The 20947-nt window shown below is 49.4% G+C and overlaps 6 protein-coding genes across 6 annotated transcripts; 4 read left to right on the plus strand and 2 right to left on the minus strand.

Moving 5' to 3' along the window:
* Positions 1-86: 86 nt before the first annotated feature.
* Positions 87-945, plus strand: FIESC28_08930 (uncharacterized protein; the record flags this gene model as incomplete). Its single annotated transcript, XM_031163067.1, has 3 exons — positions 87-518; positions 571-712; positions 761-945. The coding sequence occupies 3 exons, from the start codon at positions 87-89 to the stop codon at positions 943-945; spliced, it is 759 nt and encodes a 252-aa protein (XP_031012855.1).
* Positions 946-1356: 411 nt separating this feature from the next.
* Positions 1357-2534, plus strand: FIESC28_08931 (uncharacterized protein; the record flags this gene model as incomplete). The annotated part of the gene is made up of 3 exons (XM_031163068.1): positions 1357-1443; positions 1503-2125; positions 2186-2534. The coding sequence occupies 3 exons, from the start codon at positions 1357-1359 to the stop codon at positions 2532-2534; spliced, it is 1059 nt and encodes a 352-aa protein (XP_031012856.1).
* A 3090-nt stretch (positions 2535-5624) lies between these two features.
* Positions 5625-8156, plus strand: FIESC28_08932 (uncharacterized protein; the record flags this gene model as incomplete). The annotated part of the gene is made up of 6 exons (XM_031163069.1): positions 5625-5841; positions 5901-5924; positions 6072-6098; positions 6156-7318; positions 7371-8036; positions 8094-8156. 6 exons carry the CDS (start codon positions 5625-5627, stop codon positions 8154-8156), a joined length of 2160 nt encoding a protein of 719 aa, XP_031012857.1.
* A 2075-nt stretch (positions 8157-10231) lies between these two features.
* Positions 10232-12648, plus strand: FIESC28_08933 (uncharacterized protein; the record flags this gene model as incomplete). The annotated part of the gene is made up of 2 exons (XM_031163070.1): positions 10232-10298; positions 10367-12648. 2 exons carry the CDS (start codon positions 10232-10234, stop codon positions 12646-12648), a joined length of 2349 nt encoding a protein of 782 aa, XP_031012858.1.
* A 323-nt stretch (positions 12649-12971) lies between these two features.
* FIESC28_08934 (uncharacterized protein) lies at positions 12972-13695 on the minus strand (the record flags this gene model as incomplete). Its single annotated transcript, XM_031163071.1, has 4 exons — positions 12972-13088; positions 13228-13332; positions 13391-13493; positions 13544-13695. 4 exons carry the CDS (start codon positions 13693-13695, stop codon positions 12972-12974), a joined length of 477 nt encoding a protein of 158 aa, XP_031012859.1.
* Positions 13696-15699: 2004 nt separating this feature from the next.
* On the minus strand, positions 15700-18042 carry FIESC28_08935 (uncharacterized protein; the record flags this gene model as incomplete). Its single annotated transcript, XM_031163072.1, has 6 exons — positions 15700-15726; positions 15779-16216; positions 16268-17482; positions 17630-17790; positions 17852-17868; positions 17990-18042. The coding sequence occupies 6 exons, from the start codon at positions 18040-18042 to the stop codon at positions 15700-15702; spliced, it is 1911 nt and encodes a 636-aa protein (XP_031012860.1).
* Between the last annotated feature and the right edge of the window lie 2905 nt (positions 18043-20947).

Genomic DNA, 20947 nt, shown 5'->3' on the forward strand with positions numbered 1-20947 from the left:
CCCACCTTAGCCCACCTTCGGCATCGGGGAAGATTTTCTAGAGCTCCGTTGTTCGAGGCAGTTCAAGTCAACCTCCGACCGCCGAGATGAAGCCCACGAGTACGTCGGCATTGCTCAATGCCTTCCAGGGCTTGAGGTTATGCACCTCTTCACCTTTGAGACAACTTCGTGCGCCCCTCCAGCAATCGTCTAAGACTCTCGATGCGACCCGACGACTCCAAAATGTCCGAGCCTTCTCAACAACCTCATCGATGCTGGGCAGCTGGCTGGAACCCAATTTGAACCGAAAAAAGAAGATGGCCAAGGGACGGCCTCGTGTGGCCACGGGTGGTTCTACCAAGGGTACGACAGTTCTCTTTGGCGAGTATGGTCTCAGAATGACGGATCACCACCGAAGAATCAGCGCAAAGCAATTGAAGATGGCCGAGGACACGATTAAAGTGCGACTTCGAGGACAAAAATATCGACTATACAAGCGAAAGAACTGTAACGTCGGTGTTTACGTCAGCGGTAACGATGTAAGGAAGGCTCTTTTAATTTAAGGCGGGACAAGTTCTCATGAGTTTGCAGATGCGTATGGGTAAGGGTAAGGGTTCTTTCGATCATTGGGCCACCCGAATGGCTGTAAGCCAGATCCTGTTCGAGATCCGAGGACGACTTCACGAGCAAGTTGTAAGGGATGCCTTCCGCTTGGCTGGTAACAAGCTTCCTGGTAAATAGCTTGCAATTCTGCTTAAGGAACCCGACTAATGATCGCCAGGCCAATGGGAATTTGTAAAGAAGGGAGATCCTCCAGTGGTTGGAATCACCAAGCTGGATGGCGTGACTCTGGAAGATTTGAAGAGACCTCGACGTCACATTGCTCCTGTAGAGCTGCTGGAGGCGCAAAAGACCACAACGGAAACACCGGTTGGAAGCACATCCGAGGCTTCACGCAACCCTTAGAGGGCTGAAATGATGAAATGAACGCCTTGTAAATTATATAGGTGTAGAGCTGGCTGTAACTTGTACGAATACCATATTCAGGATCTTTCAATTGATTTGCAATTAGACAAATCAGTATCATTTCAAAGAATAATGGACGTTTCCGCGTCGGAGTTTCAAGTAAAATGTGGGAAAACGAGCTCCCAGGTAAATAGAAGCAATGCAGTCAGATACAGCTTGGATCTTACTAGACCTCAATCCTCGCTCTAAGTCATACCGCCGTTGCCTGCTGAACGGGATCTTGGTGGAGAGTGTGCACGGGCCATCTTCAATTCCAGGCTATCATTCACTTTACGCGACAACGCGTCTTCCTACAACTACCAAAAAGCTGTCTCTGCACAATTCTCACCACCAGATTAAACAGCTTCCACAATGGCCCTTATTGTTGACAAGCACCGACCTCGGTCGCTCGATGCCCTCACATATCATGACGAGCTATCAGAGCGACTTCGCTCTCTGGTAAGTGAACAAATTGGCACTATGAAAGGGCAACTTCATTGACACAGCGTTCATATTAGGCCCAGAGCGGTGACTTTCCACACTTACTGGTATATGGCCCTTCAGGTGCTGGAAAGAAAACTCGAATCGTCGCTACACTGAAAGAGCTTTACGGACCTGGTGTGGAGAAGATCAAGATCGACGCCCGAGTATTCCAGACGACCAGCAACCGCAAGCTCGAGTTCAACATTGTCGCCTCTATCTACCACCTCGAGATCACACCGTCCGATGTTGGAAACTATGACAGAGTTGTGGTTCAGGACCTTCTCAAGGAGGTAGCCCAGACACAACAGGTGGATCAATCAGCCAAGCAGAAGTTCAAGGTGGTGGTCATCAACGAAGCAGATCACCTTACAAGAGACGCACAAGCAGCTCTGCGACGAACCATGGAGAAATACTCGCCCAATCTTCGACTGATCCTCTTGGCGAATTCGACTGCCAATATCATTGCTCCGATTCGCTCAAGAACTCTACTAGTCAGGGTAGCGGCCCCGAGCCATGAGGAGATATGCGATGTGCTGGCCGTTTCTGCCAAAAAGGAGGGCTGGCCTTTAGTTCCGGGTCTACACCAGCGAATAGCAGAGGAAAGCGGGCGAAACCTACGACGAGCTTTGCTCATGTATGAAGCTGTCCATGCACAAAAGTACGTTAACCCCAAGTAATGTTAAACGAAACATGGAACAGGACCTAACCTATTTAACAGCGAGAAAGTCACGGACAGCACACCTATTCCGCCTGCTGATTGGGAGGCCCTTATCGGCCAGATTGCGAAGGAGATCTACGAAGAGCACACACCAGCCAGAATCCTACAAGTGAGGTCGAAACTCTACGATCTGTTGACGCACTGCATCCCCCCTACTACCATTCTCAAGACTTTGGCTTTCAAGCTAATTACTCTCGTCGATGATGGGTTGAAAGGGGAGGTAATTCAGTGGGCGGCCTTTTACGAGCATCGTATCAAGACAGGCACAAAGGTCATCTTCCATCTGGAGGCCTTTGTGGCAAAGTTCATGAGAATTGTCGAGATGTATTTGATGAGCATGGATATGTAATTACCCTAGAGTGTGTTCGGCGTTTAGGAAGGTTCATGTTGTACACACCTACAGGAGTTGACGGGGCTCTACTCGATTAATATGATTGTTAGCAATGATCTAACTTGCTGGTTATGGCTTGTTATACCAGCTGAGTCCAATACGTACATATATGATAGAAAAATGCTTTTCCACAACCCCTGAGATTCTCGGGTATACATGCCAATCTTGTGCGCGGACTGGTATGGGGAAATGGAACCATGTCGAGGCGTACGGTGCCTGGCTAATGACGAATGGAGTGATGGGAGTCATTCTATTGGCTGCTGATAATTAATCGATATCTCGGGAGATATCACGGTTCCTCAACATCTTGTGTAATATGTGCGTAGGCCAAGCATTGTATGTCAACAGTTCTGTAGCCCTAAGCATACTGCATGAGCCAAGATGATTTAACGTAAAAGAATATTCGCTTTGTTTGCAAAAGCTCAACTAAGATCGGACAACGCTACTCCGCATACCGTGCTTCCATGAGGCCCTGGCTGGCAGGAGTTTAAAGAATAGCCTCGGGAATCCTTAACTGAGGCCGACTGGGTAAGAGGAAACTAGAACTGGCATCCGAAAGTAAGGGGAGCCAGCGAAGTTCGAGGCGAAGTATCAGGTGCAAAACACTGTATAAGCAGAGGTAAAGCAATCATTGTAAACGGACAAGTTCCATTCGCTAGACAACACCACTTGATTAACCTCTCGGTCGAGTGCCGAACAAATACTACGGCCAAGCGGCGATACCCCAGATGCAAGCAAACGTGGCTGGAAAGGCTACTGGAGCCACAGATATCTTCCTGTTCAGTGGCTTCGGCTAAGGATATGAACTTGAAGCCGACCGTTGGGGCACAGATCAACACCTCATGCAGCAAGGATAGACTCTGGGGCACATACTAAAAAGTTGGGGAATGGCGGGTGGGATGATGACCAGAAGGATGATCTTGAGAGAAACTAGCGATGATGCGGAGGAAACAAATCACTAGGTACATAGTGGTTTGGAAAACTGTATGCGAAGTTAGGTTGTGTCAGGACAGGAGAGGCGAGAGATCATCAGCATTAGCTGTACTCAATATCTGGAGGTTTTTATGTGATTACAATAACAGTCGCCGGTCCTAAATCGAAACCAAGTTTGTTGAGGAAAATCGAAAGGATTAATGAGACCCTGAAAGCTGGAGGCGAGGTCGAAGCTTCCAATACGCCAATGGAGTTGTCTAGATTTTGTCCCTGAATGCGGGGGGTAGAAGGTGTGAGGGGCAGTTATGGATACGGCTGCAGCTGCCATTCTTCAACATCCATGCAGCCATAACAACAACCATCCTCCCGGTTAACCTGGAAGGTGGGGACAGATCGAGTCCAGTGCTATTTCCGTCACATGATTGCTTAAGAGGCAACTGAATAGCAAGTACTCACTTGCAAGGCCACTCCAGAGATCTGTTTGATGCAGCATCAACTTTCAACTTATATATTCTCGACAAGCAAATACACCTACCGCTGTCAACCTCGTAGCGACTTCGGCTCCTTATCGACAGGGATATGCTGGCCTGCATTGGCGAGATGCAATACTTCTGCCAGTATCCACTATATTGCCGGCCGTCCAAAACTCCACCTTCTTCCATTACGGCCATCAATCACATAACATGTTTTATCAACACCATCTTCCCACGCTTCGGCCCCGTAGCGGCTCCGTCAATTTACAGTACATGCACCTTCCACGTTGCAGGCTATCAGTAGTTCCTGAGTATTCTCCTACTGTGACTTGCAACAGTAGCAATGAACTTGAAGCGTTTGGATCGGTTCAAGATGCATAACAAAATAGTTGCAAATATCTAAAGGCTGCAGTAACGTCATTCGCTTGGCAAGTCTTTTATTGATCTGATGTTTAAGACTGACTTTGTTCTCTTGGCCTACATCGATAGTAACCATGAATAGGTCGACATTCAGTAAGCGCAGATAGAGTCTTAACTGTAGTTGGCATTAGATCTGACACTGAGGGCTTGTCAATGAAATCAGACATAGCATTCGATGTTTAATTCCTAAACACTTGAGACCGACAGAAGTAATGTGCAGCCGCTTCACTCTTGGTTGTTTTAGCGTCGCTACCTTGGTAGGTACCGTTGATATGCTCTGAAAATTCGCTGGTTACTTCAGCCTATTGCGTGTCATTGAGATATAAGTATAAGAAAGAGAGCCCTTGATTCATATCATCCTCGGTCAGAGGGTCTCGGAAGTGCCCCGGTGAGATCTGATATGAGAGGTAGATTGCAGACAGAGAGAGTAACCGTATGCTAAATCAATATCGAGAAATGGCAGTTGCGAATTTGAATATTCAATTGATTTGCACTGGCGACGTCATTTCGCATCTTGTTGCTGAGCAAGGTTTCCCTTTTCTCACGGACAGAGGCCGTGTCTTGCAACTGTAAATTGGCCACTTTGAATGCCGAGAATCCAATTCGAACATCTCGAGTGACGATCTAAAACCCATCTCGATTGAGTTGGTATACACTGTTCGGGATTCACTGGTTGCCCGCCGGAGTGAGACTTTGCTACTGGCTATTCGGTACGTGGCTCGGGGGAAAGGATCACGGCAAGACCCCCCCGGTTCGCCGGCCGCAGCTCGGGTTTGGTCCAGTTGGTGCAGGTACCAATGGGATTACCAGTGACAGTGGAAGGAAGGGAAGTTACAACGGCTGGGCCTTCCAATGATGATGGACCCATTTACCATAAAGAAGCTCCCCCGCCAGACCGGACCTCATCAAACCTCTTACTCCATCTCAACTATAATTCTAGCTCTTCCCCCTACTCCAGATTCTACCAGACACATTCCTCTTATCCTTTCTTATCATCTTCAATCTCAGGTTCTCCAATCCGATTGTACGACCTCTATACTTTCTCAACCAGCAACACCGAAAGCTGTGAGCACTGCCTGTACGGATACAAGCAGTTCTAACAAGCTCCACGGTCACGCTACCCCACGTTAACGGACGTCACATTACAGCGCTTGAATACCCAGAACTCAACGGAAAGACAAACAAAAAACTTTAGAAATAACTCCTACCAACCACAACCACAATGGCTACCGCTGTCGAGCACCCCCAAGTTCATCATGAACTTAAGGCTTCAGCTCCCGAGTCCATCCCCAAGAGCGCAATTCCTGCCGCTGTTGCCTCTCCCGTTCCCGCTCCCGCAGCCACTGAGACTGTCTCATTGAGGGCTGAAGAAACCAAAGCTCCCACCAAAGGGACGAAAAGCCCTGTAGTTGCCGAAGCGCACCTTGTTGATACATACCGTAAGCTCGCTCGACCATCCATACTTGATCATAGAAGGGCATTGCTAACATTTACTTAGACCCTCCTCAGCGCATGTTTGCCAGTATGTCTCTCCACCCCTTTGTTTTCTGTTGAGACGGAATTTTCGCTGCAACATCTTGCGCTGGACCCTGTCTTGCGGTTCCTTCCTTATTTCGTCTCCATCTTGCTCCGTTTACACGCATGGAATGCTAACCTTGCGACCCGGCAGAGCACCCCCACCGGCCCCACCTTGCCAGTAAGTGATCCCGGCACCCACACCGGAGCCTCAACAGACACTGATCCACTCTGATAGACCTCGAGGACTACAAGCGACTTTACAAGGAATCCATCACCCAACCCGAGAAGTTTTGGGCTGAGCGCGCCCGCGAGCTCATCTCTTGGGATCGTGACTTTCAGACCACCCGAAGTGGTTCTCTCTTGAATGCCGATGTATCATACTTTAACGAGGGTCGCCTGAACGCCTCGTACAACTGTGTCGACCGTCACGCTTTTAAGGACCCTGATCGTGTTGCCATCATCTACGAGGCCGATGAGCCCAGCGAAGGTCGCAATGTTACATACGGTGAACTCCTTCGAGAAGTCTCTCGGACTGCTTGGGTTCTCAAGCAGATGGGCGTCCGCAAGGGCGACACCGTTGCTATCTACCTCCCTATGATCCCTGAAGCTATTATCGCACTTATGGCCTGTGTTCGTATTGGCGCAGTGCATTCAGTTATCTTCGCCGGTTTCTCTTCCGACTCCCTCCGCGACCGTGTTGTCGATGCTGGGTGCAAGGTTGTCATCACAACCGACGAAGGCAAGCGCGGCGGCAAGTTGATTGGCACCAAGAAGATTGTTGATGATGCTCTGAAGCAGTGCCCTGCTGTTGAGAACGTTCTGGTCTATAAACGCACCGGTTCCGAAATCCCATGGACCAGCGGTCGTGATTTCTGGTGGCATGAGGAGGTCGAGAAGTGGCCCAACTACTTCCCTCCTGAGCCTGTCGCTTCCGAGGACCCTCTATTCCTCCTCTACACTTCCGGCTCCACTGGCAAGCCCAAGGGTGTTCTGCATACCACAGCTGGATATCTCCTTGGTGCTGCCATGACTGGCAAATATGTCTTTGACATCCATGAGGGTGACAGATACTTTTGCGGCGGTGATGTCGGCTGGATTACCGGACATACCTATGTCGTTTACGCTCCTTTGATGCTCGGTGTATCCACCGTCGTCTTTGAGGGCACACCCGCCTATCCCAACTTTTCGCGATACTGGGACATCATCGAGAGACACAACGTTACTCAGTTCTATGTCGCCCCCACGGCTTTGAGACTACTGAAGCGTGCTGGCGACGAGCATGTTCGAGGAAAGTTTGCTCATCTTCGGGTACTGGGCTCTGTCGGTGAGCCCATTGCTGCCGAGATCTGGAAGTGGTATTTCGAAGTTATTGGTAAGGAGGAGTGTCACATCGTCGACGTAAGTTTCTGATCATCGTGAGGGAGCATTACAGGTACTAACATGCACACAGACATACTGGCAGACCGAGTCTGGCTCCCACGTCCTCACCCCCTTGGCTGGAATCACTCCCACCAAGCCCGGCAGTTGCTCTCTGCCTTTCTTCGGTGTTGAGCCTGCCCTCATCGATCCTGTTTCTGGCCAGGAGATTCACGGCAACGATGTCGAGGGTGTTCTGACCTTCAAGCAATCATGGCCCAGCATGGCTCGTACTGTTTGGGGCGCCCACAACCGGTATAAGGAGGCTTACCTTGACGTCTACAAGGGTTACTACTTCACTGGAGATGGCGCTGCCCGAGATCATGAGGGTTTCTACTGGATCCGAGGTCGCGTCGATGATGTTGTCAACGTCAGTGGTCACCGTCTGTCAACTGCTGAGATTGAAGCAGCTCTATTAGAACATCATGCTGTTGCTGATGCAGCTGTTGTTGGTATTTCCGACGAACTTACTGGCCAGGCTGTGAACGCTTTCGTTGATCTCAAGGAAGACGTGGAGTCAAACGATGCTCTTCGCAAGGAGCTTATCGTTCAAGTGCGCAAGAGCATTGGACCTTTTGCAGCGCCCAAGGCTGTGTATATTGTGCCTGATATGCCTAAGACCCGAAGCGGCAAGATTATGCGACGAGTGTTGAGGAAGATTGTCGCTGGTGAAGAAGATCAGCTCGGAGATACTACTACTGTAAGTTCCCCGTGCCATCGACTCAATAGTAGAACCATTGACTAACACAAATTGCAGCTATCCGACCCCTCTGTCGTGGAGAAGATTATCAAGGCTGTTCACGATGCCAAGCGCAAGTGAACGACACACAAACAAAGAAGAGGGGGGATGTGATGCATCTTATCTATTGGAGTTATATACCATGGATACAATGGAAGTGGGAAGGGATAAAATTTGGTCGACATGTGGAATGCACTCCCGTGTGGTGTTTGGATTTAATGTTGGTACATAACCACGACCTGGAAGAGGATATCAATGGTTCGATGCCATTTTATGAATGATTTATGAGCATTGCGATTTTGGTTACACACATATTATTTACCTGGTTAAAATTGAGATACAAATGAAAGTCTAATAAACATCAAAGACCAATGACTACAGGGTATCTATGGTGAACTATCCGTAACCTGTCGTCTATTACAAGATTTCTACAAATTTCAACAAAGAAAGGTTGCTCTGGCTGTCGAACGCGTAGACATAGTCGCGTGGCAGTGGGATAATGAGCGGGATAAAGAATGTTTTACTATGTAATAACGGCTGGATTAAACTTTGGTATTTTTGGGTACACCGCGTGGAACAACGGGAAGTCTAGTAAAGGTCCACACAGAAGTACTTCGGAGTTATTTAAGATTTATGAAGTAAAACCCGACATCCAATGCAGCCAGAAGAAAGGATGATCGAGGCGCGCCAACGGGTGGTTCCACCAGCGCTAAGTCAGTTGCTAAGAGGATCGAAGTCGTCATCGGTTTACTTGGAGGTCGTCTGACAAAGGAAATCTGAGAGAAGAAATGTGCTCCAAACAAGGAAGGCTGTGCAGGAATCACAAGAGACAGGACCAAAAAGCAATATATCAGCTTACAGGAGGCTGATGAAAGGCTTTGAAAGTTGATGATTTAACAGATATACCGAGTATGGTGACACCAAGATGAGCAGTGTGAGACTTGAAACAAGCCTTTCAAGCCACTTGAACCTGATAATTAACTGGAGTTGTGCTGTTGATTCTTCAGCATGGTCTGTCTTTGCTAGCCCAGTACTCAAGACCGTCATATTGTGTTGTGTATTAGTCCCCGCTGAGTACATAGTATAACCTATCGCAAGATCTGCATCGTATCGAGCTGTCAATGCCAAGAGTATAGTCGATCCAAATGAGCAAGTGGGGGGTTATAAAATGGCTGGATGAAAAGATACGAGAGTGAAACATAGACGAGGACTTTTTAATATTCGACTCAAGTCTCGGTCGGATACACCGGCCTGGCTTGAGTCTTTTTTGGCTGGGTCAAGTGGGAGGCAGCCCAGATCTAAAATGGGTTATCAATCAGTCAAGAACAATAAGTATGCGGGATAGACAACCATTGCCAAGATTTGCAGAAAGTCGATTTGTCAATATCCATGGATGTGCATCTCACATAGAGATGGAGTTTCACAGCTCTCTATTCTACTGTAGGTGCTAAATTATTCACGCAATGCATGGACCGCATTGATTGAGCGACAGCCGAATCGCCAATTGTTAGGGAGGCTGTGCCGTGAAGGAACCGCGCGGCCTTTTGTCTACGATTGGTTGGCCAAGACGCTTGGTTGTCGTTCCAGCCCCCACACCCCCGGCCTCTAGAAGACTTGGCAGACAACAAGCCCCTAGAAGAGCGTTACGAAGGGGATCTTGTTACTGGGCTAAGCCTAATAACCTACTAAGCCTGCTTAACAAACCTCCGCCACACGCTTAGTCTGCTCTTTTGCTTTGCCCGTCTCGTCTTGTCTCGTCCTTTTTCCTGCCGTTGTGTTCCAAACTCAATCTTGATGATCTTCCTTCAGTAGTCCAAAATAGTCAAAGATTTCTTCTTTCTTCGCTTCTTCTTGTGTATTTTCTGTTTACTTGTTCTCCTTATTCTACCCGGTAAATACAGGACCCTGACTTCCACTTCCTTCTCCACACTGTTCCATTCGGTACTGTTGATAAGTCTCCGTTGCCGTCATCCTCGCCTGAACGATCTACGTCTCACTTTGATTACTTCTCGACTTCTCAACTTCCTGCAACTTCCTTACTTGACACTCAACTCGACTCACCTGAATCACCGCTGCTGTATGGCCTTGCAATAATATCACCCTAAATCGGCGCGTCGCCCTTTCACTCAAGGACCGCTCGAGGTCCATCAATCACCATGGTATCGTTACGGTCTATCGCGACTGCTATCGCAGGTGTCGCCCTGTTCTTCGAAACCTCACTAGGTATGTCATACCGTTGTGTTAGGCGTTATTAACTTTGTTCGGTATTCTAATCTTATTGGCACCAACAGCGAGCTCAGTTAAGCGCAACGCCGTTAACTATATTTCATTCATCGACGAGCCTGTTATTAATACACCGTCCCACCGAATCCGTGCTGATTCGCATTTCGATCTCCTATTCTCACTACACAGCGGACAGGAGAAGATTCGCCTTCAACTCGAACCTAACCACGATATTCTACACGACAACTTCGCCATTACTTACATCGGAGCCGATGGCACTGTACGATCTGTTGAAACGATAAAGCGGGAGGACGACAAGGTCTTTAAAGGTTCCGTCTTTATCCAGCGCATCGGAAGAGAGGGATGGACAAAGGCTGGTTGGGCAAGAATTACGATTCATCGCGATGGCAAAACCCCTGTTTTCGAGGGTACTCTTCGAATCGACGGCAATCACCACCATATCCATACCGGTACCAATTACCAGCAAGTACGACACGAAGATGACCCTGTTTTGTCATCCTCGGAAACCAGCGACGATGTCATGGTTGTCTGGCGCGATTCTGATATCATGTCTTTTCATTCCGAAGAGTTGAAGAAGAGAGAGGCTTCGGCTGCGCTCTGCAACTCCGACACCTTGGGTTTCAACAGCAAGTTTCACGAACTTGAGGGCTTTGATACATTTGGCGTCGCAAACTCTAAATCTCTCTTTGGACGACAATCCATCGACACCGGAAACACGGGCGACCAGGGTAGCAGTGTTGACCTACAGTCAACGATTGGTTCAGTGAACGGCTGCCCGACTAGCCGAAGGGTCGCCCTTCTGGGTCTCGCGACTGACTGTGAATACACTTCGACTTTCAACTCTTCTGAGGCGCTCCGAAAGAGTGTCATTAGAATGGTCAACGATGCATCCCAGGTTTACGAGAGCAGCTTTAACATTACCCTGGGTATCCAAAACCTCACCATTAGTGACGCAAACTGCCCCGGCAGCCCATCCGACACGGCGCCTTGGAACCAAAAGTGTTCTAAAGATGTGAATTTGTCAGACCGCTTGAACCTATTTTCTGCATGGCGTGGCCAGAACCCAGATAGCAACGCTTACTGGACACTGCTGAGCAAATGTAACACGGATTCTGCGGTTGGTCTTGCCTGGCTAGGTCAACTCTGTCGCCCTGGCGCTTCGGCCAACGCCAACAGTGGAGGCCGAAACGAAACCGTCGCCGGAGCCAACGTCGTCGTTAGAACTTCAGCAGAGTGGCAGGTTTTTGCCCACGAGACAGGCCACACCTTTGGTGCTGTCCACGACTGCACTTCGGCTGCCTGTCCGGTCTCATCGAACGCGCAGGCATGCTGCCCTCTGAGCAAATCGTCATGCGACGCCAAGGGAGACTTCATCATGAACCCCTCCTCTAGACCTGGCATCAGCGAGTTCTCGCCTTGCAGTATTGGAAACATTTGCTCAGGATTCAGACGCAACGTCAACTCGGAGTGTTTGACTGCAAACAGAAACGTCAAAACCATTTCGGGCCAGCAGTGTGGTAACGGAATTGTGGAGGAGGGTGAGGATTGCGATTGCGGTGGCGAGGAAAGCTGCGGCAGCAACCCTTGCTGTGATGCAAAGACGTGCAAGTTCAAGGGTGATGCTCAGTGCGATAACTCCAACGAGGAGTGCTGTACCGACGAATGCAAGTTCGCTTCTTCGGGAAGTGTCTGTCGGTCAAGCACTGGCCCCTGTGATCCCGAGGAGAAGTGTACAGGAAAGGATGCGACATGCCCCAAGGACGAACACAGCGACGACGGCGAAAACTGCGGCGACGGACTTCAATGCGCCTCGGGCCAGTGTACATCGCGGGATGAGCAGTGCCGAGCTAACTATCAGAATACCACAGAGTCATCGATCGTCAAGGCTTGCTCTAACAGCTGCCTTCTCTCTTGCCAGACCTCAGGCGATGGTTACTGTCTGCAGCGAAATCAGAACTTCCTTGACGGCACGCCTTGCGGCGGTGGCGGAGGCAAATGCCAGAACGGAAACTGCGAAGGATCATCGACATGGAAGGAGATTGAGAACTGGTTCAGAACCAACAAGAACATTGCAATCCCTGTCGGATGTGTTCTTGCCGGACTTCTGGCCCTGGCTTTCTGTTGTTGCTGCTGGAGCTGTATTCGACGACGCATGGCTCGTCGCAAAGCTGCGAAGCGACCAGCCATGAGCGCCTGGCCAGGATACCCTCCTCCTCCTCCTGTTCCAGGACATGGCCCCCCAGGCGGATACCAATATGCACCTATTGATCACAACAACAACGGATGGCAGCAGCAGCAGCAGCGATCTCGCAGTATGAGATATGCTTAGTCTTGTGTGTTTTTCTTTGTACAGAGACGAGTATTACCACTCTGTTACAGCATTTGCTGGCGTTTTCACTGGGCATATTGATTTCACCGTTGTATTTCTTTTCAGTGGTTTTTGTTCGAGAAATGGGAATTGGGTCACTACATATGCATTGATTTAACAACGTTTTTACCGTGGCGATCAGCGGGCTTTTGAATATACAAGATGGAAGACTCGGATACGGGTCATGGGACTTGTAGTTGGCGGACAAGACGCACACAGATAAACACATATACACCTATACATTTGAATATCCATGTTAGATTTTAGCACCCCTATGATGACAATTAGAAAGAAGTAAAGACAATCCACATTTCTTCAATCTGGACTTGCTGAATAAACCGAGCAGTGACAATGACGACTGTACGAGGTAAAGAGCTTGATTCATTCGCCCAGAAAATCTTCTATCAGGAGAAGCCAATCATTAATATCTTGAAGAAGTGATCCCAATGCTTCTTCACCTTCAAGTGCTGCATAATAATAGCCTTCATCTTCACCTGCAGTAGGGCCGGAACTGCGCTATCGATTGACCCGATCGCTTACTCGGCGCTTTGCACTCCGAGTTGAAGTTGTAGATGCGTCGTCGTACTTGTCATTATCAAAGCCGCATAATTGACGCATGAAGCGGAGGCGTTGACCAGCGATGCTCTGTAGAGTTGATTTAGCATACCTCTGGGCTAGGTTTCTTGTATGAGAGGCAACTTACGTCGCCATTGGCTTGTGCGTGTGCCATGAGAGCTTCTGGATTGTCAAGAACGAACATGGCTTCTCCTCTTCGTTCCTTTTCCATATGTGATTCGGTGACGTGACTATGAGACTTGTTAGTTTTGAGGTCGAATGAGAGAGAGGTTGTACATACCGCCCTCCGAGTCGCATAGGCTCAGCATCGCTTGCGTCGCTTTCTTCGCTGTAGGGGTTCTTTCCACGTGCTTGCTTATCGCGCATTTCGCTTGTCCATTCTGAAGAGCGGTTGCTATGGGTGTGTTGTGATTTGGGCGTTGAGGAAGCCATGGCTTGTATTGTGATGGACTTTTCACTGAGAGCTGGTGTTGATAGAGATGGTGTTTTCCCGATGAGAGATTGTGTATACTATAGAGCGAGAGGCGATATAAAAGATAAAGGTTGGGCCTGGCAAGTCTTTGTTATGAGATGTGTATAGACAAAAGAAAAGAAAAAGTGAAAGGTTATAGATCTCGAGTCATTCAATGCGATGAATATAAGGTGGGATGTGATGGATATCAACTAATACGGACTGGACTGGGCTGGTAGGAAGGAGGAACCTTGAAAATGAACGGCCCCTCTCTCTCCTCCAAAGCGGGGCAGCGGACTCTCTTGTCACTTACATAAACTTGTAAATTTTTGGCTTTAACTTGGACGAGCAGAGTAGAAATAGATAGAGAGACTAACAAGAGAAGAGGAGGAAAGAATCGAAGCTAATGCAGGTTAACATGCAAATGCACATGGCCTCGAAAGGAAATGGAAAAGTCGGCCAACTTTGTGGATGGGGGTTAGAGCATCGTTATAAATGGGTCTGTCTGGTCCTTGTTTTCTTTTTGTCTTTGGTGAAGAAACAGAGACATTCAACGGTATTGGTATTGGCATTGACTCGGTCATGCCTGTGAGATCTGGTCTACACCTGGCTGGGTCATGAGTGAGATTTCGATGTGATAAAGTGAGATATGACAGACCCTCATCTTCTCATTGGGCATTATACGTGGTTGTAAGCAACAAGGCGAAATAGCTCCCTAGAAACAATGACTTGTTCGCACATGATAATCAATGCATTATATCGTACAGACTACAGTACAGTACAACTAGGTACAGCTGAGACTGGGATTGAGACATGCAAGGCGAAATATGTGGTAGTCTTTAACCGAACCATGCTGCTGCTCCAATCACCACCATCTATCAGAACGACTGACCTGGTTGGGATCTACGACTGACTGCTTAATTCAGATAGCTACAGATTAGGTCTTCTTTTCTCTTCTCCTGAGCCTCAACAATTTCCTCTATACAGCCCTAGACCTTGCAACCGGAGATCGTTCCGCTTAGCTTGCATGGGGTTGATCTTGGCCAGCTCGGATAGGATCATGTTGATGCTGCTGTGGCTTGTTTCATGGTGGCCATTGGATATCTCTGCCGTCTCTTTGCACCAATGAGTTCATGTTTCGGGGCAAGTGCCGGATCATGGTTAACCAATCGTATCTTTGTCGGTTTACTGTTGTAGCTTACTGTACATTCCTCCGATTATCTGAACCCTCAGACCCCCCCAGCACGATTTGAGAATTTCATCATACATCTCTACTAGGCTGCTTATCTTTGTAACGGATATCTCGTGTTGAATTTGTTGCTATATTGGTATTGTCGGCCTGGCTAGAACCAACCTTAACTCCTAATGTGTCAAAGCAAACCCTCCTCATGTTTTTCTGCGCCATTTCATCATCCCGACTGGTATATATCGTACAAATGTTGTAAAGGGACCATTCCCTCAAAAATAGTGGCAAAGGGAATTGGACACTGCGCACCACACGCGCCCATAACGCTCAAACCGTATTGCATTGTATCGCTCCCTCCAAAACTTCCTGATGTGTACCTCGCCTTCCTTGAAACCCAGGATCCAAGACGTCAAAGAGAGAGAAAAAAAAAAAGGCAGACGTCAAAGCCATATCGTTTGTACTCCTATAACTTCTATGCGTGTTCCTTCATCAACGGAGATTTCGTATGTAAGAGGTGCTCAGATCGTGTGCCAATCGAAAAGCTTATTGTTCAACTCCGTAGCCAGCCGGTCGTCGTCCGTCGTCGTGATATACAAGAAATAAATCTAGCGAACGTCGCATTTTCGTATGGTTGGTTGCATCAGCCATATCCGAGCAAAAAATAGACATTAAGGACTTCCGTGCATCCCGCTTCGCGATGCACTCGCATGGCTGCATTTCTCAATAGTGCCTAAGTGCGCACGGTTGGGTATATGTCTCCGTATCATATGCTCCATTTAAAGCGTTCCGAGTGACGTGATCATCTTCGGAAGTTAATGATAGCAAGCTTGGAAATATTAGCACATGGGTCGTAGTCTTGCAACATCATTTCAACTCACTCTGCTATTGGAGCCATACGCCAGCTTCTGGCCATCGGCGTCCCAGCACAAGCAGTGCTCATCTTCCTCGTCAGATTCTGTGTTGGCCTTGGGGCTAAGCCAACCAGGATGAACTGGTCTACTCCAGCTTGCTCGAGGCACAGCGTGGCTTCCGACCTTCCAGATCAAGACCTGCGTCGATGTTGCACCGGCGATAAAAGCCCCATCCGGTGTAAAGGCGAGTCGCATGATCGGGGAATCCATCGTCAGAAAGCATTTTGGTTTGCTCTCAGGCATTCGGGCGTTCCAAATAAGTATAGCGCAGTCATCGCCTCCAGTCGCAATTAGTCGCTCATCGTCAGCTCCAATTTGATTTTCGGGAATAGGTTGCCATTGCATCGTAGTAATGGCACCTTGGTGAGCGGAAATAGATCTTCTCTGTCCGTTTTCGTCCCACAGCTAGATCAGTCAGCATCTCTGTTCAATTAATGAGTATAGTGTAGTTCTCACATCGAGTGTGCCCTTGTCGCTGGATGTAGCAGCTAATCTCGACCGTCCATCAAAAAGTACTTGAGTGAAGCTGTCATCTTCCTTGGACTCGAATTTCCTTCCTGCAACTATCGTTGTGTCCGTGCACTGAAGGCACATCATCAGGTCACCGCCGCACAGCAAGAACTCTGCATCACCAGTCCAGACGGCATCGAGGGGCGTAGCCGCGATGTCATGTCCAGGAAGGAGGAAGGACAAGGAATTGCCGGCAGGCGGATAGTGCACAGTGACGAGGGCACCACCCTTGTCGGGCGAGATGGCGAGCAGCGCGGTGTTATTAGGGTTCCATGAGAGTTTGATAATAGGCGGTTCCGACACTTCCATAGACTGTAAATGTGCACCCTCAGCTGACCACACGTTGATCGAAGCCTGATTTCTCGAATCGGTGGCTACCGCAATAGCAGCACCATCCGCGGTCCACGACAGGGCTGTAACTGTTGTATCGCGGGGCACGTCACGGTCGAGCAGGGAATGGCCTTGGGGTGACACGTGATCCTGGCCCGGTTCAACGGGGCCCGCACGCGCGACAGTCCAAACGCGGGCTAGCGCATCTGTACCAGCAGCCGCCAGGATGGACGGATCTCTTGGGTTCCACTCGCACTGCAAAAGGATGGGAGCGTTGTCAGGCCCAGAAGGTGAAGCTGGTGATGGCGTGTTTCCTCGACCTTGGCCTTCAGCTTGGTCGTCCACTAGGCGAATGAATGTTGTCTCCGGAGCCAGCTCCTCGACTTTATCAACCTGTGTACCCTGTTCGGGCCCGTCAGTTCGCACTATCGGCTCCGGCGCTTGCTCGCCTTCGAGAGGCGAAGGATATGCGTGGTTGTCAGGCTGGTTGTCAATCTCCATCGGTGTTGTCACAGGAGCTGGCGCTGCTGTTGCTGTGGGTGCTATTCCGGCTGGGGCTCCTGTTCCTGTCGCTGATGTTGTCATTGGAGCTGATGCCGGTGCTTCGGCGCCATTTTCCAATCCATTGCTCAACCTTTGTCGTTTCACCGGCGATCCATTCGATAATTGCTGCTGAGGTCTTTTCCTTGATACCTCCTCTTCAATAACATCCTCTCCTTCGGCATCCTCTTCCTCTTCTTCCTCAATTCTGCCCTGTGGGTTGGCGTCCAAAGGTCCAAAAATACCGTACTTCAAAGCTTCGGCTGCTTCCGCTGATGCATTGGGAGGCAGCTGCGCGTAGTGAATCTGTCAGCTTCTGACCGTTTTGGAAGGTTGGCTTTGTAAAAAGTACATCCCACCTCGCCTTACTTCGGTGAGTGGGGGACAAGCGCAGCGCTGCAACTTTCATGGAAAACGATAATTTCCAGGGTTACTTACCAATTTGCGTGCATGCTCACGTTCAAGCGCGTGATATTGAAGGCCGCGATTAATGACCGAAACCAATGCGTGACTCTTTACGTGACGCGCAAAGGCGAATTCTCTATGGGGCTGTTTGACGTGCCATTCCTTTTGAAATTTGGCGGCAGTCTCTCGGTAATCTGTGAGGAAAGTGAGGTTAGGTTTGCTGTGGCGCTATGATCGCGCAGAAGTGTTACATACTGCCTTCAAGAAGGAATCTGTAGATGAGGAGAAATGCATGGTCAGCACAAGTTCCAAGAAATCCAAAGGTCGCGTTTGAGAAGAACTGGCGCGGCGGGTGGAAGCCAGAGACGTGGAGTACGGTAGGTGGTGACGAACCTCCAAACAAGAAAGTTGACTCTGTCCGAGTCGAGGAATTCCTTAGCGACCATGGTCCGGAGGGCGCCGCAGAAGGCGCAGAGTCGCTAAAGGGTCGCAGTCGTGAAAATGAAGCAAAAGTTATAGCACAAGTGAGCTGGCTCCCGAAAACCAACCTATTTTGGAGGCGCAAGCGGATTATTCGAAGTTGTTTATGGGGGTTTGACTAAGGAAAGGTGAGTGAAGATGCAAAAGACAGATGAAATTCAAGGTTCCAGTTGGGGCGGTGGTGAAGTGGGTACGTACCTCTAGTCCCATCCATTGGATCTCTCCTCTGTTCTGTTGTACGTCTGCCGCCCCTGTAGGTCACTCCCGTCCCAGCCCAGTCCACTGCAGCCTGAGATTCAATCAATGCCCACCCGGGCTCCTGCTGGCTTCTAGTTCTAGCGGATGTACCTACTGTACGGCACTGAACTGTCTAAGGTACAGGCACCAGGACCAGGTTAGGCTAGCCAGACTAGCACAGGATCAGGTCGTTCTGCTTGTGGCTCTCCCCGTTTCTGCTAGCTCGAATTAGTTGGGGTGATGCAAGGATGGATTGGATGGAAGGGTACCTTGTCGAGGTACCCTTAAAACGCCAAGAATAAAGCGACATTGCTTGCGCACGAGCTACGGGTCCTTTACGGGGAGCTAGGCACGGGGCTGACGGGGGTGGTTTTGAAGATTGGTACGGATACATGACTGTTCGTTCCATCGTTCCAACCCACGAAATGCGTCTCTTCCAGTTTTGATAGTCTATATGGAGAAATGGACTGGGCTGAAGACACAACCTCGAATCTCCCTTCATCCCTCATCATCCATCCAGTGGTGTCAACCATTGACAAGACACGATCCCGGTCAAAAGAGACATGTCCTTGAGACGCATTGGGTGGGAGGGAGCTAACCCACTGAACGGCGGGCTTGAAATGGAAAAGGCGCTAGCGAACGCCGAGTCGAAGCCTCGAAGGATGGAAAAACAGACAGACAGAACTGGACCTTCCATCAGCGAGACTCTTGTTTTTTTCAAGGTGGTCATTATCTGCCCCAGCAGGCGCGTTGTTCAAATGTACCGGTACCTCCAAGATGGTGGAATGGTCACCAATCGATTCATCGTGGACCTGCGGACAAACAGGGGTTCACTGTAAGCATTTGAAGGTCCTTGAACCCGTTTGGGCCATGCATGGCGGATATTGAATGATGAATGGGCGAATGCAACCTCCAATATTAGGACTGTCGAAATAAACACCACCGGCGCCAGCAACAGCAGCACCCCCCAGTTAGAGTAGCGTAGTGCAGGTGCAGTGCCACCTCGAAATCAACGGTAAGTAGATTTGCCTGACCTTGGCTGGTCAGTCGGCCATTCCATGGGCGCTTTGCCAGGCTAGGTTTGTCTTCTTCAACAGCGGCGTTCTGTGGTAATGACAAGGTTTTGAAGATCATGTCCCTTGTCGGGAATGGTGACAGTGCTTGAAGATGATGAGGGGCTACCGATCGAGTGATGGTGAGGGAGATGAAATCTTGGACCGATGGTGAAGAGAAGGAGCCGGGATGTGTTTTTTTTTTGTTGTTTTCTTTCATGTTTTCCGTCTTCTTTGTCTGCCATACCCTGTTTTTGGCCGTCCTCTTGGCAAAGAAATGGAAGAAAAGTCACCGCTCGTCATCGTTAGATTACGCCCCTGCCGCTGCGAGTGTGATGGTGTTCCGTCAATATTTCCCCCCAGTTTGTGCATGAGGCTTCTCGAATTTCGAACCAATCAAGAGTGGTTGGTCGTCTTAGTCACGACTAGTCCGCGTCAAATGCCATGCCATGCTTCCCTCCAGGGCTCGGGCTGATGCATTCGCTTTTCCTCCCAAAAATCTGAGACGGATGCAGATCGGCCACGACAGGGGTCATGGTCGAGCCTGTCCACTTTTGATTCAAGTACTGGTACTTGAACATGTGTTGGGCTTCTTTTCCGTCCCCCGCCCATCCCTTTACGCTTGACCTTTCCTCTACCCCTGCTGCGCTCACTCCAATTCGAGGTCATAATGTCACAATGGGCGAGAGAACCGAGTCCAATTTGGGCTTTTGAGAGAATTTGTGCTATCATCAACATGTGAGCGCAGCTTGATCGCTTGCTGGTAAATAACCTTCCATAGATGCTTAAGCAACAGTCCCTCTCCTACGTTGCTGTACTGTACAGTACCCCCATCAGCCACTACCGTCAAGACAACTCAATCCTCAGTCTGGGGAGGCGACGGATGGTTCAAGACAAGCCAACCCACAGCCGAAGAGAAAGGCCCACCTAAAAGCACCGCCCCGGCATGCTTGCCTGGCCTGGCTCCCACAGCTCCGGACGGACAGATGCCACCACAAGCAAGGATGTCACACCCAGTGTCATCCAGTCCTAGTCGCCAGTTTGAGCATCCAAATCAATCTCTGCGTGACATGACATGCACAACTCACTACCCTCACCGATAGCCGCTAGGTAGCCGGAGAAAGATAGACGCAGATAAATGTTGCGAATGGCAGTAGAGCACAGAGCACAAGCAGGACATGGCAGGGCTTATTCGCGATTTGTTGATCCCATTGCTTACTTGCTGGATTGCCAGCGTCATCTCCATACAGCACAGCACTGATAAGCTGTACGACTGCTTCAAACCCCTCGCAACGCAACATTCTGTGTGACAACAAGAAGAACTGTTGCAATCAGTTGCGCACAGAAAGACAGCCTGCAAAGCGTTGACCCTGACTCTGAGTACCAACCCGTTCAATTCATCGAAAGGTGCTCACAGTTCTGCCTGAACTCCCATCCATTATTACGTGGCAATACTTTAGCTCAGTCAAAGGGGCCGCCAAGGAAAGCCCACACACAGCCGGGGCCAGCGGCTGTCTGCCCTTGTTCGAGTGTTGAACACCAAGCTTTTAGCGGTCATTTTAAGAAACAGGCTTGAATCCAG

Source organism: Fusarium coffeatum (assembly GCF_003316985.1).
Source record: "Fusarium coffeatum strain FIESC_28 chromosome Unknown BRIP53273_contig_218, whole genome shotgun sequence".
Classification (NCBI taxonomy): domain Eukaryota; kingdom Fungi; phylum Ascomycota; class Sordariomycetes; order Hypocreales; family Nectriaceae; genus Fusarium; species Fusarium coffeatum.